At 41.6% G+C, this 17,844-nt stretch overlaps 1 protein-coding gene and 1 long non-coding RNA gene across 36 annotated transcripts in view; one reads left to right on the top strand and one right to left on the bottom strand.

Moving 5' to 3' along the window:
- Window positions 1-17,599, top strand: part of LOC111243876 (uncharacterized) — a 203,399-nt gene extending 185,800 nt beyond the window's left edge. For all 35 annotated transcript variants that reach the window (XM_086980226.1, XM_086980227.1, XM_086980228.1 and 32 more), the window contains 3 exons: window positions 10,467-10,751; window positions 11,855-12,021; window positions 13,475-17,599. In XM_086980226.1, coding sequence (XP_086836352.1) covers window positions 10,467-10,751; window positions 11,855-12,021; window positions 13,475-13,668 — 646 coding nt within the window. In that variant the 3' untranslated portion in view covers window positions 13,669-17,599. The remainder of the gene's footprint in view (window positions 1-10,466; window positions 10,752-11,854; window positions 12,022-13,474) is intronic.
- Window positions 7,654-10,076, bottom strand: LOC147757208 (uncharacterized). Its single transcript, XR_015321198.1, has 2 exons — window positions 8,107-10,076; window positions 7,654-7,903 (listed from the first exon to the last, which is right to left on the bottom strand). It is a non-coding gene; the product is annotated as an uncharacterized LOC147757208 (long non-coding RNA).
- Window positions 17,600-17,844: the final 245 nt, after the last annotated feature.

The raw sequence follows: 17,844 nt of genomic DNA, 5'->3' as shown, positions 1-17,844 counted from the left end.
TTATGGCTGTTTGTTGCGTGTTATTGTTGTCGTCTGCCAATGCCTACGCCACCGCTAGCCATCGTATAGCACCAGAACGGTCTCGACTTTTGTCATGCCCATTTCTGTGGCCTCTTTAGCGTCTTGCCCATTTAATCTCTACGCAAAAGTATGTACATGTATGAAAACATTTATACATGTGAAGGTGATCGTTCCGTGGCCGCGAGTGGCTCTACTGCACAACTTGATGGGCATGCATTGTTCATCGCCCTTCATGCTACATCCAAAGGTTATTGAAGCGGTTGTAGTAACGAGAGCTTTCAGCAGAAGCGACGTCGTGGGTACCGAAGCCGTAGCCGTTGCTACTGCGGTCGTGCTACCATATTTCTCTAGCGGCGTATACTTTGCCCCGCGTCCTACCTTGCCCCCACCCCATCCCCTTCAATTAATCGAGCGGGGAAACGCTGGGCATCGTATGCGTGTGCCAGCGTCGCTTCGCGCGTCTTTTGACTTTGAGTGGTGCTAGTAATGCGGACAGCGAATTCGTGTTGTTTACGATTGAAAGGGGCGCTGCGCTGGACGGGTGAACCCTCTTTTTACTAGAAGTCATTTTATTTTTCTTCTTTTTTGACAAGTAAGGCAATGTTCTCTGCGCTAGTTGATTCGTGGCAGACTCACTATTCAGAGAAATGTACGCGTTCATGCACAGCTTCTTCTAGCGGTAACGTTACTATTTGTCCATAAAATATTTAGCCATCAAAGGAGAAAGTCGATAAGTATTGAACAGCTCTGTTGTGACGTTGTACCCCTGAGCGAACTAATGATATAACAATCATGGTCATAGCAATAACATTTGATCAAGAACAAATTCATATATAAGCACAATTCGGATGCGAGTCCGCACGATACGCAAAGGCATGACGTATGCACGTATATCTGTATGGGTCTGTCTAGTCAATCACTCAAGAAAACCGTCTTCACTCGTCGGATAGGCCGAAAATACGCGGATGACCAAATTACTTCTGCGGTTAGCTGAAAGGCCAGCACGACGAGCAACTGCCAAAAGATCCGGGTGCGTTCGCGTCGAAGTCAATCGGCGAGCGGCACTATAAGATACCGCAATGAGGGATGATTCGTGTTCAATTTTCAGTAGTCAAAAGTGTGCTTAAGAAAGCAGCGAGCAATGACGCTAACCCATGAAAGTTAACACGAATATGGAAATTACGGATATTTGGAGAAAATTTCGTCACCTTTGTCGACTTCTTTTCAAAAACAGACAACCTCATCGAAACATTTCTTTTCTCATATAACATAATACAATGGATGACCACACTCTTTAGGCGTATGTTTTTCGTAGCTATTTCAATCTGCAGTCCTGTCCAGGCTGTCTATATGCAATAATAAGCGCCGGTAGACGCGCGCATGTAAACGTTTTTTTAACTAAATGTCAATGTTTTTTTAACTCGGCAGTGCTATTTGTGAAGTGGAACAAGCGGACGAAGTAGAAAGAAGCAAGAGAGGATGGTGCGGTTTTCGTCGCACTTCATACCGTCTTGTATGTATCTTGTCTATATGGGGTGCCGGTCGGATAGAAGGCTTCAGGCAAAGACAAATCGGTCGACCTTACTCAAGGAAAACACAATTCGCATGCTGACCTATACGATACTCAAGGGTGCAACACGCCCTATACTGAACGCGGTACCCACCGTGTAACCGAGAGTAATTGTAGGCTTTGCCGGCGACAGAATAGTTGTAATGATTGATTGGGAAACAGGAAGGAGACAGGCAGTGATGCGAAACGTATGTGCTATCTAAGAACGTCCAACACCAAGAATTACTTAAAGAATGAGGGGAATATTGAGAATCCTTCCGCGGAAGCGCCAAGGCGACCCCACGTTGAAACGGAAGCCCTGCTGAAGACCCGTGGTTCTATTCATACCTCAGCGGCAAATACTATCCACTTATACGATAGAAGAACACGGTAATTTTTTTTTATCAGAAGACCAGGTTAGTAAATCTAGAAACAGTTAACGGTGTAAGCAAACACGGTGTTATCAAATCATTTTCAAGCCTTCGAATACACTTCCAATACTTACTTGTGCTCGTCGGCATTATGTAATGATGGGTGATTTGATGCAGTTTAATGCCTAATATATTGCTCGCAAGAGAATCTCTCGTGCAGGCAAAGTGTACGGATTTAGAGGTCTCATAGAATCGGAATACTTTTACTTGGTCACCCTGTACTAGTCAAAGGGCTCGTAGAAGAGACACAAAGTCTATAGTTAGGCCCGACTAGCAAGGATCAAGCGCCTAAAACTCGCACATCTGTTATTGAGAATTCGATTTTCTCCTGGTGCCATTTCGCTGAAGATGTGTCCGCGATGCTCGATAACCATGGAAGTTTTTACTAGTAAGCCCCTAATATTGATAAATGAAAACGGGGGCATGGAAAACTAGGTTTTAGTGGCGTACTAATTGAACAAATGTTTCTGGGATTATTGTATTTTTGTCCAGAAAGCAGAAAGCATAGATAGAACAAAATTTCCCACAGAGATGGCCGCGATTCACAGAATGCTTCTGCATATATATATATATATATATATATATATATATATATATATCTATATATATATATATAGTTTTCCGATTTTGAATGTAAATTACATTAAGCTATCATCATTTCAACGGGGTGATGAAATCGAAGACTAACAAACGGAAAAGTTTTAACCTCGCCAGAGATTGAACAGAATGAACAAAGGACCCGATTTTCAAATAATATATACATAGAAAGTCAGTAAACGTTTCGAATTCGATCCGTAGTAAATTTCTATTTTATTTTTGCCACTTTCGCCTATATCTATCCAGTAGCTACCTCCCAAACGCATCGTATTCCTTCGTCTTAATGGTTCTTTTTGAAGTTTGTCTGATATTTTCCTGCAGTAAATTATCTATTGTTACTTCACTAGAGCTGCGTATGCGTATCAGATGGCGCAGGCGGTCAGAATGGCCCGCGCCTATAGCGGCGTGCCACGGCCGACAAAACAGTAGCTAGGAGTGACTTTTAAGCCGATAAGTTAGGACTGAGCTGCGCTTGTAAGCTATGCATCAACAACTACAGAACGAGACAATCTAGTTCGCTTCATTATCAAACAATATATATTTGCCGCGTGTGTGTGATAGAGTCAGGGGGTAACACGAAGCTGCGTGCCGCGTAGCAGATCGTGGGTGAAACGCAGTTCGGCAAAACCATTCCAAATGAATACACACACCCCAAATGTACACCCCATACGAGGTGAGTGGTATGACCCGTAAGTGTCAACGCATAATTGCACGTTTGCAGAATCTGCTATACGAAACCATTGTGATGATATTGTGGGTAAAATTCAACGGTTATTTGCTTTGTTTATTCTGCTGCTACAAGCAATAACGGTATTATAGTTATATATATTCTAAACTTTCGCGCACATCTCTGCTGACCGTAATGTTCATCAGCAGTGAAACGCGCGCCTAGCGATCTGATACCTAAGAATATATGGTGGCCATACCTCTAAATGTATTTTAAATGCTAGCGGTTCTTGAACGCAGTTCGTCTGCTATACAATGGATCAGGATACGGCGAAGTTTACAAGCGAGCCACGATGATACCTGCTTTGAATAGAATATAGCTTACATTCTACACGCATATTGTCAAACTACGACAGGCAAATTTCCGGCCAACTATAGTGGAGCTGATAGTAAAATAACTGTGTTATAAATTAGCCAAGGACAAAACTGCTCGCGGTTCACTTTAACGATGTGTCTTGGATGGCTGGCTGGCATCTTGCGTATCATCGACATCAGTGGAAGCAACTAGCTTGATTGTGTACAGCTCGATTCTGGGTCTTGCGGATTATGTACACAGGCTCATGCACACGCGGGTACAGAAACACGTGATTACAGAAACACGTAATTGCAGAAATCTGTCTAGAAGACTACTTAACTAACCTAACTATAATGATACCACTTTGTCGATTAAACCTTATCATCAGACCGCACGTCAAATGTCCACTACTTTAATAATGAGCCTGCGTGTCGTTATATTGTATGCAAGTGTGATGTAAAATACAATAGTTGATATAAAACCTTATGTATGGCGAGAGCCTATTTTGGCGCACAAACACGTTCGCTGTTTATGCGACCGACTTATGGGACACGTATAGGTTTCCAGTTGCTGTACTTACTGGCGGACTCAATTCTAGTAGCGTTTTATTGTGTGCAGATAACCTGTAACGGACTGCTTAGGGTCTAGCACAAAGTAACTTGTAGATACCTGTTCCTTCGCCTTTTTTTGTCCTCTGTCATGGCCTGCTGATGGTCATCTTGACGCTCCTCAACGTGTGAACTTTTGTTGATTGATGTTGGTGTCAAGTCGAAAAGGTGTTTGTGTATGGACGTGGGAGAGGCAATTCGATACTGTAGCCTTCTGTCTTCTGGGTAGGTTACGGTTCATATCCTACGTCCTGTGTAGCTGATATCGATCTGTTAGCGTCTTTGTTGATATTGTTTATCCGTTTCCGCTAAGGGTGTATCTTGGCGTCACTGTGTACCGCAGGGTTGACGATTCGGAATTGATGAGAGTGACTATAATGTTCAAAGCCGGAAACCCGAAGTCATCTCTGTGGTTTTACGTTTGCCCGTTTAGGCATAGTTCCTGATTCGATTGCTACTCGTTTCGGTGAGACCAGAGAGTGGAACTGCAATGCGATGATGATGATGATGATAACCATCTTTGATTTTATCTCACTGATGGGTTTGGTATTCACCAGATCGACCACCCGATGTATAAGTTAATTAGCGGATTGTGTCACTGCGAATATTATTTGCATTAAGCAAATGGTTACTACCTTTTTTTATTGTTGACCACGGGATCAACTACCATCTATATTACAATCTCACCATAGTTTAGTTTGGGAACGACTTTTTCCCTGACGTTTGCTGGTCACGATTTGACCTATCCGCTTTATGCGTGCTCGCATCCTTTCGCATCGCTGGACTGAAAACTTGGTCATGTAGCATTCTCCATGGAACAACCAACTGATTCCGCACCACAGTACACTACGCAGCTAGTAGGAACCTATTTATCAACAAACATACCTATTTAACTAATAGGACGCTATATATAGTACCGAGGCAAATCCATCCAGCGGTCATAATTAATTGCTGCAGACCGAGTTGAGGCATCATACGAGGGGTACCATGCATGCAAGAGTCAACGACAGCCAAAATGTGCATCAGTGCATCTTTGTTGTTCTGTCAATGTACAATTTAATTTCGGTTGATCCCGATGTCCGCTCGTAACTTCATCTAGATCAAAGTAAGTGGCATCTGGAAGGGCTAATTTCTATGGACGACGCTCGCGTTTTTGCTAACACAAGATAACACACTGACTCATCTATAGTAAAGCTGGCTCCCTTATCTTACGATGGCCTCGAGGACCTATTTTTATCCAGCCATCTCACAGACGAATAAGACTGACACGCATTCTTCATATGGATAAGCATAGGGTACTAATTTTTTCTGTTTTATAAATATTATACTAAGGTCTTTGTCCGATTAAGTATTCCAATTAAGAGTCATTGAACAACGACAGCGAGTGTTGAAGTAACAGTACATTAAGTGATCAATCAAAAAACCGTATCGGGTTGCAGATCCCGCTAATAGACTACTAGTAGGCTGGATAAAATCCTTCAGTCAATGGTCCCCTGCGGCGATCACTGCTGTCCGCGTTACTTGGCTTTCGCTGCGGTTCCTATGACAGCAAATGATACCGTGCATCGCATTCACGACAATTGTGGCTACATGTGTAGAAGTCAACTGGGTGTTCCCATGCGTGATTGATCGGGTCGTCTTCTCTCGCTTGTCCTATTTCTTTTGTTACCATCAGAATATTTTTTTCTCGTGGATCTCTACTATTACGACTAACTTCGTAGCTTTTCCGTTCAACAGGGTGAAGACGAAATCTCCCCAAGGTTACCCGTTTGCGGCGGCTGTTTTTGCAGTAGAAAAAAGGACTTCAATAAGTTGGCGTTTGTCTTTACGTGCACATTAAATTGGCTACCCTCGTTTGCTTCTTGGGTTTGATGAAACACTCTTCACTTGGACCAGTCCAGGGGGCATTCGTTGAAGAGTCTTTGACGGCTAGCTGGTTATTTCATACCGACTGCCACCGTGTTTTCTCGATGCAATAGTAGGGGAAAGTTGGAAACTGCAAATGCTTCACTGGAGGTCTTTCCATCTCCTAGTCTTGACGCGATGTGTGTCTCACTAGCCGTTCAGCTAGCTTGCTTAAAGTCGACATCATCTTCCTTATTTACCCTACAACCTACGTGAGCTCACAGCCATCGCTGCTGCTCCTGCTTCGTGACCCTCTATAAGTGTCGTGTCCTTAGTGTATCGCGCATGCCTAACATCCAGTAGAAAAAAAGAGCAAACCGAGCAAAAATATCTCAGGAGAGTGCTATTGCCAGGCACGGTCACTACACACTAGGCCCTCTGGTTGCCCCTCTTCCTCTCTAACTGTTCACGGCGACCACCCCATACTGAGACCAATAGAAAGAGACGTCGTCTGTTGCATTGTAGCAAAGGGTGAAATCTATTCGGTCAATGGCGCTAGAATCTAGATTCAAGGTTCCAGAGCTCAGGAAGTCACGCACTCTTACCGAGTGAATCTAGAAGCACTATTCCAATAGCTAGGCCAAACTATCCCGGCTCTTCGTATCTGTAAAGGTACGTCTACTTCCAAGAGCAGGCCAAGCAACCGGACAGCTATGGAACAAGAGCACAAATGAAACTAGGTGGCTAGATGGCTACAACACTTGGGGAAAGTGGTCCCACCTTGTGAAAATGCAAACATTGCATACTATGCTAAAAGGTGCGTTGGGGACCAGGGAGAACTGAAAGAAAGTTTAGCCTTATCCTTGGCCCAGGCTCCGCGGCTAGCAGGATTGAATACGTATGTGGTCGCTGCTTAGAATATACAGTGCACTATTAGGTGGCCTATGGCCTAAACGAAGTGAAACATCTATGTATGTAATACTATGTGTCACAGTTAACGTTCGGCGAACTCTGTTGAACATAGCTGCAATGTTGGAAACTCTGAAAAGAGAAAATCAACCAACCATCCAAATGCAGAAGAGCAAAAAGAGACACAAAAGCAAAAAACGTGCACGCTAATGAAAATGAAAGTGGAAAGTTGTGATGCATCTCTCACGAATGAAACCGAGTCTACGAGAAACTGCTTTCACGTAAGGCTTTGCGATCATTCTTTTGGTGCCGGAAAGGCGGAGGAGGGACAGATATTTCTATGGCCCACAAACAGACTAACAATGTAGCAAAGAGCTTTGCCTATTCATTTTTATTATGGTTATATAAAAAAAAAAAAAACAGTTTTGGTTTTTACGTTGACGAGCAAAGCTTTTTTTTTTTTAGGACTTTGACTGTAGTGAGAAGTGCGCAGGAAGAATGTCCGATATGTGTGTTAATGTGTGCTAAAAATGTGTTAGTTTTACAATGAGTTTTATGTTTGGTCATATATTACACAAAAATATCCAAGTTACGTTAATTGTTTTCAAAATCGTATTTAGCTGTAATGAAAGAACATTTCAAACGTAAAGAGGAACGACAAGTTAACAAAAATCAATTTAAAAATCTTTGTGTTTATTAAGCAAGCAGAATGGCCCAGTTGAAGAATTTCAACTTGTATACTCTAATTACTTAGGCTGGCATGCTTCTATGACCTGTACGATGTTTTTAGAAGTCGTACGATTATTTCACTCAAATCATATTAAAAATCATCTATTACCTTTAATCACGATTCGTTTGTTCGTAGAAACATAAAGGGTCAAATGCTTGTTCGGTCTGACTAATCGTATCGACAAAACATCTTCTGAAAAGTTGTAAAAATAATATAAACATATAACAATAATTACTCTGCCTGTGCTAGCTTAACGTGCCATATTTCTATTTTCCCAGAAACTGCACATCTTAAAAGTGGTCCTACTAAACTAATTTTTAGAACGACTGGTATGGACGAGATTGCAACATGGGCCGAGATAAAATTAATCGTGCACGAACTGGGGTACTACGAACCATTTTAGTAGGAGACAAAAATCACTATGTCCTATGACGACGACGTGTTTACAAACGAACGATCTTCCCACAGGCGGAACAGAGCTGCCCATTTCTGTTAGTATCTGGGGCAATTTACCTCCGATCATTGCATTTGTTAGCTCGTATGCTGACAAGGTTCAAGGTGATTATGAAGCTTGATACGAACCTATACACAGCATGCGAGAGGGGGGGGGGGAGAGGGAGAGCGAGAGAGAGAGCAGATAGGCCGACAACGTCTGACTTCCCTAACCACATTCTAACAATTGAAAGACGGTTATTATCACTCGTTCTATTGTAGCTTCACGTAGACGACAGGCGGCGTATTACCATTAGATAGATCCGATTATATGATCGCCTCTTTGTGCTTGAAGCATTGAAAAACAATGGGTTGCACACCTTACTGAACTAGTGGGTTGTTCAGAGATCTCTTCGTATCTCGCAAATGCATACATACCTTTCTATGGTAGTTTGTTCTTTACAAGTATCCTAGATAACTATAAAGAATCCGATGAGGAAATAGATTAACACAGTGATCGGGCAGACATTCTATACGCAGCATCTTGAATGACGCGTAGATAAAGTTTTCTATATCATCACAGTGCTTCGTTTAGGCGGATCTTGAAAAGCACATTTCAGTTACAATACAGCCTTCACCCATCTCTCAAGGGGCAGACGTAGGTAGGCACATAATAGCTGCCTCGAATTTGTCTCGAAGGTGAACGCTGGATGTTGTTTCATAGTGACGTTCTGTCCTGCATACGCTGTATGCAGTTCGGTGGAGCGCTCATCTTTCGTACCGGAAAAATTTAGACAGGTATCGGTCCTTATTACCAATGTAATAACTGCATTTTGAAAATCGACCGACGATGCTAGACATATTAAGTAGTATCATGCAAAAAATCTCTCCACGAAGATTCCCTGAGGTATTAAGGTGACGTTGGCTTTGTCTGGACTTCACAATATCTTTGACGAAGAACACATTGGCCATTGTTTTGTGATCCTCATATATCAATGAAGTTCGGTTCTGTCAAACGGTGTGGAACTACGCCGATCTTTACGCAGGAACATCTTCAATTCGTGCTAGGCTGGAGGATTTCCATTTACGGGACCTCATAGCTCATTCGACGAATTTTAAACACGAAACCAACATGATTATATGATAGAACAAATGTATTAAACGCGAGAATAAGAGTATACATTTAGTATTTGAGACTACTCTTACGCTGATGATAAATCACTACGCGCCTGTTCGTTACTCTACGTTTTTGTCGAACGCAAACCGGTCCTTTAACGCGATTATAAATCGTGGCTGGTTAGGGATTTACTACGGGAGGATTAGCGCGAAAGATCGAATCGATTAGACAAATAGTTATTCCTTTTTTAAATCTATTTTTTTTTTTCATTGAGCTTGTTACCTTCAACTTCGTTCTCATTTGTCATGTTTGAGAATACTGCCACACCATAATTTACAAAGCGGCCATCAGTAGCGTAGATATATTATCAAATAACATGTGTCCAATAGCGCTATAGTGATGGATGATCTACTTCATAAACAGCAAACTGCCTAGACAGTCTATCAGATAGGCCATCTGTGTATATGTAGCGAGCCATATCTGTGCTTTCCTTCATCAACGTAAACGGTTACTAGAACCTGCTGGCACGGTACGACATACTACTGAAAGAATGAACATAATAAGCGAACCACTCCTTAACCATCACTCATAATTAAATATAATATTAAATGCGCATGTCGTTTGTGGCGCGGATCAAACCAAGAAATTTTGTACACTGGAGCTCGGTCAATGGATACGTTCGTGTTCGTAAATCAGCGTTACAAAAGGCAGATGTCGGTAATTTCGCGCGAAACACAAATTCGAAAACGTTCTCCTTAGCACTTAACGGCATTACTTAGAATGGATTTTCTATTGTAGATAAAGTCGTCCATCTTTGCCGAATTACCGAACACTCACCTATATTGAAACAGAATTAGTGTGATATGCATTTGCAGAACATATGTACTATGTTTAAGAGTGTTAATTTCCTCTATAAGTGAGGGCTTTACTCGTCATTTCGATATTTAAACTTATAGATCTTTTTTTTTAGCCCTTGATTTAAATATATGGGATGTGCCTCGAGTCATTATGTACTCTCGGATAATAGAAATGCTTGAATAATAATAACAATCATTCCTTTATAATCTATTTAATAGTTACTACCGACTTCGAGTAAACTATGCCACATTAGCATTCAGCTTGTTTTACTGTTTACTAATTCACTTTACTGTTATAACGAGCTTCGTCCTTTTGTTTATTTCTGGTGCTCTCTTGTGTTACGCTCAGGGCCCGATCTGCAAGCCGACTTCGCCCTGCTTCACCGTCATCAGAGTCTTCAACGGATGGAAGCGAATACTTCAAGCCACGATCGCGAACAACCTCGGATTACATCTCGCGCAGTTCGTCGTTCCGGTCACCCGGTCGTGAAAATTCCGACGCAAATAACGTCGGGGGGACGCGCTCGCTCGGCCGATCGAGGTCAGACGCTGCGACGTTTGCCTCGGTACCGCTTAGCCGTTGCTTTAAAAGTCAACCCAACCTTCTACCTCCTATGCAGCCATTTCACACGCTGTGAGTATTTGCTTTTCAAGTATAAACACATTTCACCATGTAGAAACATCTTCATCATAGTACTGCGATTACTTTCTGATATAGCCAATAGTTCGCAGATTTCACCGGTCTCATTGAATGGGCAGAGTGAAGCCGCGTACGCCGCTACGTAAATCTTCAAATTTCTGTTTAAAGATGGAAATGTAATACATATACTGCGATTGAAATCGACAAACGTTCAGCGTAAGCAGAGGTAACAAACACTTGTCCGAATATTTCTATAAGTTACCGCAACTTCTGAAAAACAAGCAGTATTGCATGTTTATTGTTGCCAATTAAAGTTTGCCGTTTATTATAAGTTTCGTTATATCTAGTGTAATTTAACGCAGACAAAAATAGAAAGCGTACCCCGCCAACTGCAATTGGCAAAAGCGCAAAACCATGTTTGTAGTTAGTGCCAAAGTTGTCGCAGCTACAAAACGATTAGCATTTTATGTAAAGGCATAGATTATTACGAAGTATTATATAAAGCGTCTTTGTACGGAAGGATTTTTAAGTGTTTGGGCCAGAATTGAGGAAATTTTGTAATAGGAAAAGTGGACAAATGTCAAATAGAAGGGTTAATAATTGTTCTTTATGATAGTTGGTCTGAAATGGATTCTTCGATTAGCTAGAAAAATGGAGAGTTTCTATCGTGGCTGCATATATAGGAATTAATCGAGTTCCTTTTGAAAAACCTTTTCAGTCAATGCCTATGCGGTAGATTTGCTGTAGACGTTATTGGCTTGCCCAAAAAAATTCAGAAAATATACAATGTTCAAAGTTAACTAAAAATTGACAAAAATCTACTTTTTCACAGAAACTCTTCACATACACTGCTATATATGCTCAGTATTTTTTATCATTTCGACTATATATACCTATACATAGAATATATAGGCAGATAAGTATAAATTTCATCTACATCAAAAAAAAAACCCGTACGAGGAATATAATCGGCAGCATAAAATCTTCTAATAGCCTTTCTAGTTAGGCAAATTCGATATTGTATCTAATATTGACTTTTCCTTGCCAAACTCTCTATGTCAAAACTTTGTCCGTCGTCCCTGCTCGTATGATCGTAGGGAAGATACGGCATTGTTTTTTGATACGTTAGGTTTCCTGGACGCGACCATGTTTACAGCCCTCGTTCAACCTTCACCGGCGACGACTCCGCCGAAGTTCTTTGAGTCACAGTCGTCGCAGGACTCAAACAACAACTCTAACGAGAATCCCAGTGAGGGCGAGTCAGGTAGAAACCTGTTACCTACTAGAAAAAGGAAAATTACACAATTAAAATAGGCTAGCTTAAGTACCTATTTATTTCCATTTCATCAATACCCTTTAAACTTACATTCGCTAAGATGGCCGCTTACTTTACACTTAAACGATTTACGATATGAAGCGACTGGCCAACCGATCAACGGGATAGAAGGGATTAACAGTTACTAACCAGATTGCGGGGCTTGTGCTAAACTTTTGGATGTTAGTCAGCTCCGTAAGATTAAATAAAGCGCTTTGGTAGGGCTACAAACAAACATTTAATTCGTAGGGTATTTTATTTAGATAACGACATCATCATATGCCTTTTCTACGCTAAAATATAAAAACAAAGATTTCATGTTGTATCAAATGAATCCGTAATCTATATACATTACTTACTTTCCACTCCTAGCTGAAATGTTTCTTATATACGTTCGTGCTAGCGATTTTTGACCACATTACGACCAGCAGAGCTTTTCTGGCTGGGCAAATCAAGCCATATATATCTCAGAGAACCGTCCTTCGATGCTACATTGATCACACTAGTACCTTCGCATGTATCATTCCTTTCGCATTGCAGCAGTCCTCAATCAGTGACTATCAACGACGTTATCTGCTAGGGTATACGAGCCTAAACCAGGTTGCAGTCCTTGACTAGAACAATATATAGTGTTTAGTCCCGCCAAAGCTTTAAATTACTAGAATCACTCCCGAGCTGTCCACATACATCTAATCTGTCTGACAAAAGCTAGACGTGAATTCTTGAGTCAATTATTTGTCGCGACTCCGTTGGAAGGACCGTTTTTTTACCTAAATGTATATAGAACCTCTTCTCTATCATTATGTGCTATTCCGTCACCCTACTACCGGCTTGATTACAAGGGCAGTCCGCCTCCTATTCATAGTGTTCGCAGTCGTAATGCCAATCGCGTCTAGCGACCATGTATATATAGATGCAAGATCTCCTGCCCTAACCTACGCCATACTGAAATTCTATTTTGATGCCCCCCTCCCCCAGGACGTGGCTTTTCCAGCCATTTCGTCTCCTTCTCGTCAAGCTCCGTTCAATTCTTTATCCTTAGTCGCGCATATTTTGATCATTGTTGTATTCTTCTTTGCACTTCGGACAATATAGCCAGACTCATTTTCCATCTGTATTCCCAAGCTTGAGCCTTCGTTGTCGTTCTATCATTGGTCACAAAGAGGTCCACTGATGTCTAGCTGCATGTTTTGCGAACCTAGCTACTTCGCTTTACGTTATTCCTTTTTCCCTCAAAGTACGGGTTCGCCTGAAGCTACTAATAACATATGTGTGTTATTGAACTGAGCCATTTTCGTTTTTAGCCCGTTTCTTGGTTTTATCCGCCCCGAACTCTACGAGGCAATCCATTGCTTACTCGTTGACCTATAGGTTTGTCTTTCCGTCTGCGTAAAATTTGCAGAAGATGAATTTCGGAATCACCTGGCTTCTGCGCTTCCGCCCGTTGGTACTATTCGAGCCGGCCTGTCTAGCCACGACCTCGTCGAGCACGCTGGTGGAGTGATACATGAAACATCGATCGTCGAAAAGAATGCCCGCGTCATCAAATGGCTGTACAATTGCCGAAAGTCGATGCAACAGAGTGTGGTACTCTGAACCTCGCTCCTCGTCCGCGAGCTGCTCCGTTCGTTGGACGAAAGCCGCTCTTTGGAGCACCAGGCGATTGCGACGGTTCAGGCTGCACAAGCTGCAAAAGTGCTACCGATGACCAGTGCGGCCATGCATCAATTCGTACGGGCGGCAAGGATCTGGTCGCAGCTCACGAATTCGCCTCTAGTTCCGCGCGGCTATACGATAAACCAAATCGAACGACACAATGAATAAGAAAAACGTGTGTAGCCCGCTGCTGCTCTCGGGGATGCCAAAGAAACACGAAAAAAGTAGAAAAAGTAAAAGACAAAAACATCACGACGTCAACATAATAGCGAACAAGTCACAGATAGACGATTGACGCGCCGACGAGTTACTAATGTACGCCGTAACCTATGTGCTTATTACGAAACTACAATCGCTTGAAAACGTGGGTATGCTTAAATACGTTTATGCGAGATTGACTAAATGAGCGGAATTCGGAAGAAGGTACAGAAAAGTCATAGGTTATTAAGCTGGTTGTTGTCTGAGAATTGCTCTTTTGACATCTCGGCTGGCACTAAGGTTTGATTAAAGAGAAACAGAGGGTGAAGTAAATATACTTCGAGGGAGACCAAAGTACTCGCTGATGAAATACTGAAAGCCTTTGGAACGATGGATGATAATACATTCGTGTATAAACTACAGCTAACAAAAACGTATCCTCGGTCGCAAAGCTATGCAAAGCGAGGGCAAACACCACCACGAACGTTTACACGATTTCACCCATAGTTAGCGTCTAGTAAAGCATTGTAACAAAGTAATAATAATTATCAATTACTATCAGAGTCACAGCCGTAACAGAACATATGGGACTGAAATTTGGTGCCATATTCAATATACGGATATATATCAGGACCGATTCCACCAAACAGGACAACTTCAATAAGTGAACCCCAGACTACCTTAAAGCAAGCAACAAATCCTTACTGGCAACTAGAAACAACGTTTTATACATGACCACGATCGGTCTGCATGAGAACATATAGAGGTCACATAAACGTTTCGACTCACTAAAACCGTTTTTACGCAAGCAATCGATGTCGTTAAAAGGAACGATAATGAAAATGTTGTCGCGCGTCAAAAATCGTTCAGCTGTCAACGTCGATCTTTCAGATACAGGACAAATCGGGAAATATTTGAGACGGGATCCTAGCATTCAAGTGTCTCTTACGTACGGGAGACGTAAAACGGTTAAAAGAGATGCAGTATCAACAATGATAAACTGATCAACAATGTGTATGTTGTAGATAGAAGGGTCTAGCGCATAGCGATGCGTAGAATGCTCAATACACCGACCATTACTATTACATGACCCATGTTACTAGTGCTATAAATCTCTGATTATTAGAAAATAGTTTGGTAATGGTAATATAGCGAAAAAAGACATGGATAGCGTTGAGAGAAAGGGGAGACGCCAATCACTGAACGACCCCACTTGAGCATGGTAACACTTCTACCCATGACAGCAACCTTTATTCATATAACCCCTATAGATAGAAAACGCAGAGGCAGGTAATGGCCGATGCCAGTTTCGTTAACCGGAATCGGTTACAGATAGAAGCAATAATCGGAGCGCTACGAGGACGTCTCGCACTCGTCCCATGTCCAGGATCGGCTTTCTGTACATAAACTACACTGTTCTCCCCCTGCCACTCTAAGCACTTTGTTAGGACACTGACTATTTGTTGCGTAATAGTTTTGATGCGAGGCGAAGGGGTGTGAGCCTGGCAACGGTCAGTCAGTGCGAGGGGTGGCATGCGGTAACCTAAGGCTTGCACGACATGAAACAAACATGAGATGAGGAAAACTATACGGCTACACAACTACGTGTGTCGTTACATTTAAAATGAATAATCGACTGAACAAATTCATCGTTTTTCATTTAGTAAATCATTATTTTTACGCCGATCTACCCTAATGATGTCATTGGTGATAACAGTACTTAATCAATAGGTACCTTTAGCATCGCAGCGCAGGCCACATGTGATACCCGACGATTGAGGACGTTTGATTGAGACACTCCGGGTCCAGACGATATGAAGAGAGAAAGCAATACGAACACGGACGGATGGTAAAAGTTGACCAAGCTGTAGATACAGATGTAGAAACGGGGGCAAGAGAAATCATGAAGAGATGCTTAGGTAATCGTATACGATACACTGTAGATGCTACTTATAATATATTATTAACTGATTATTACTGTTATGCTAACGAAGACGAATATGGGAGAACGATAACAATGGGATTTCATGACGAAGTTGAGGTTGAAAAGGGCGCGGAGGTAACTTTTTCAGAGAAGACGCATCGCTATAGATTTGAACTCTTCGAGGTTACCATGAGACCGAAATGTCATCTGTTCTAACGATATGAACTGATATTGACGATGAACATATCCGCCATTACCTTTCAAAATTAACCCTTGGAACAATGAGTCACCGCCTCTGCCCATCGATGCGGTTCGGCATTATCGCTACTAAAATATGTATGTACAACCGTTGAAAAACGTACCCGCCAAAAATCATGAACGATTTCGTACGTAGATTCCCCTAAAGTTCTCTCTAAGAAATATCTTAGAAAAATGTGTATGTGAACGCGCAAATACGATATCGTGTATTATAAATTACGTCTTTATCAATAAGTAGGTAATTTCATGCAGGTAGAATCAATTTCAAACTAATTGTATACTAAAAATTGAACAAGAATAGAGCATAGGATCGATGCCTGGCGAATCCGTATGAGTGGTTTCACTCAGTGCAGCACACTGTAGCGTAAATGCACAGAAGGCATTTCGATATCAGACGGCATAGCCGTCTCAGCGCAGGCCTCTGATTTTATCAGAGTACGTCGTTCCATATTCGTCGAAAGTAGGCAAACTCAGCAGGGGACGTCGAGTACGATAACATAATTGGAGGGCAAATGACGCAACAGTCCCCCAGGAGAATCTAGGTTTGCCCACTAGACATTTAATACTCCTTATAATAGACAAAAGTCACTCATTGGGTGCTACCCAAATAGCAATCGAAAAGACACAAACCAAGCAATGAACTGTGAAGGTCCACTGCGAGATGCATTCCCTTAGTTTCGTTACGATCACTATTACTGTATACGTGCTGATACATACTAAGAACAATGATTGCTATACACATTCGACGGACACGGAAATACACAGTATGTATAACGTTTTTCTACGGTTTCTGTATATGTAAAAGTGAACAAGATGGCAGAACTAGTTCCACACAGTCCTCCCGATACGGCATACCTAATGAGAATAGGATTGAGTGTGAAAGCTAACAAATGGATACGGTGAAATATAAAGAGATAATTGTTCGTAAAAAAAAAAAAAAAAAAAAAACAAAGCAATGAAAATAAAGAATGCGTGAGTGTATGATTGTTTATAAGGGTCCGAGCGACAAAAGGTACACCCGAGGCGATAGCGTGCCCGCTGTGAATCACAGAGATAAACAGTAACGTTGTTACGAAGTAAAGATGCAACTGCCACCCAAACAGATCATTGTCACCTCTGACGCATTGCAGGCTAGATAGATACGTGAGACGTATCAGTTAGTGGTGAAGCCCCGGGGAAAGTCGCAGTCACGGATTGAATCATAGAACAATAACAAAAAATAAGTTGATTGACAAGAAATAATAACATTCTGACGAATCAAACACAACGATAACGGGTATCAGCTGCTATAACAACTGACGCATGACACCGGTTACCTATGTCGACGAAATATAGCGAAAATTAGAAGTGAACTGCGAACGAACCGGAGAAAACGTCAAAGAAAAAACAATAATTGCCGGCTTTCTATAGCACTAGTCATCGCATTAATGATAATATAATTATTACGATCATATAATAAACTAACGTATAAACTATATAATAACACCACAATATTGTATTTTATTTTGTTATACGAGACACTGTTTTGAGAAGTTAGAAGTTGATACGCAGTTTGCGAAGTAAATTCTTACTTGCTGACAATAGGCTTGCTTCATTAGCACGTAATAATGATAAGGACAATGTTCTATGGGCTCGATAATTGTATATGGGCATTTCTCTAATGTAGGTATCAGTTGTACTTTCTTTATAAGCCTTTAGCGAGGCTACTGATGCCGAAAGGCTTCGACATCAGCAAA

Source organism: Varroa destructor, unplaced genomic scaffold (assembly GCF_002443255.2).
Source record: "Varroa destructor unplaced genomic scaffold, Vdes_3.0 BEIS01000002.1, whole genome shotgun sequence".
Taxonomy (NCBI): domain Eukaryota; kingdom Metazoa; phylum Arthropoda; class Arachnida; order Mesostigmata; family Varroidae; genus Varroa; species Varroa destructor.
The sequence above is the reverse complement of the archived record's forward strand: the minus strand, read 5'-3'. Positions and strand labels throughout refer to the sequence as shown.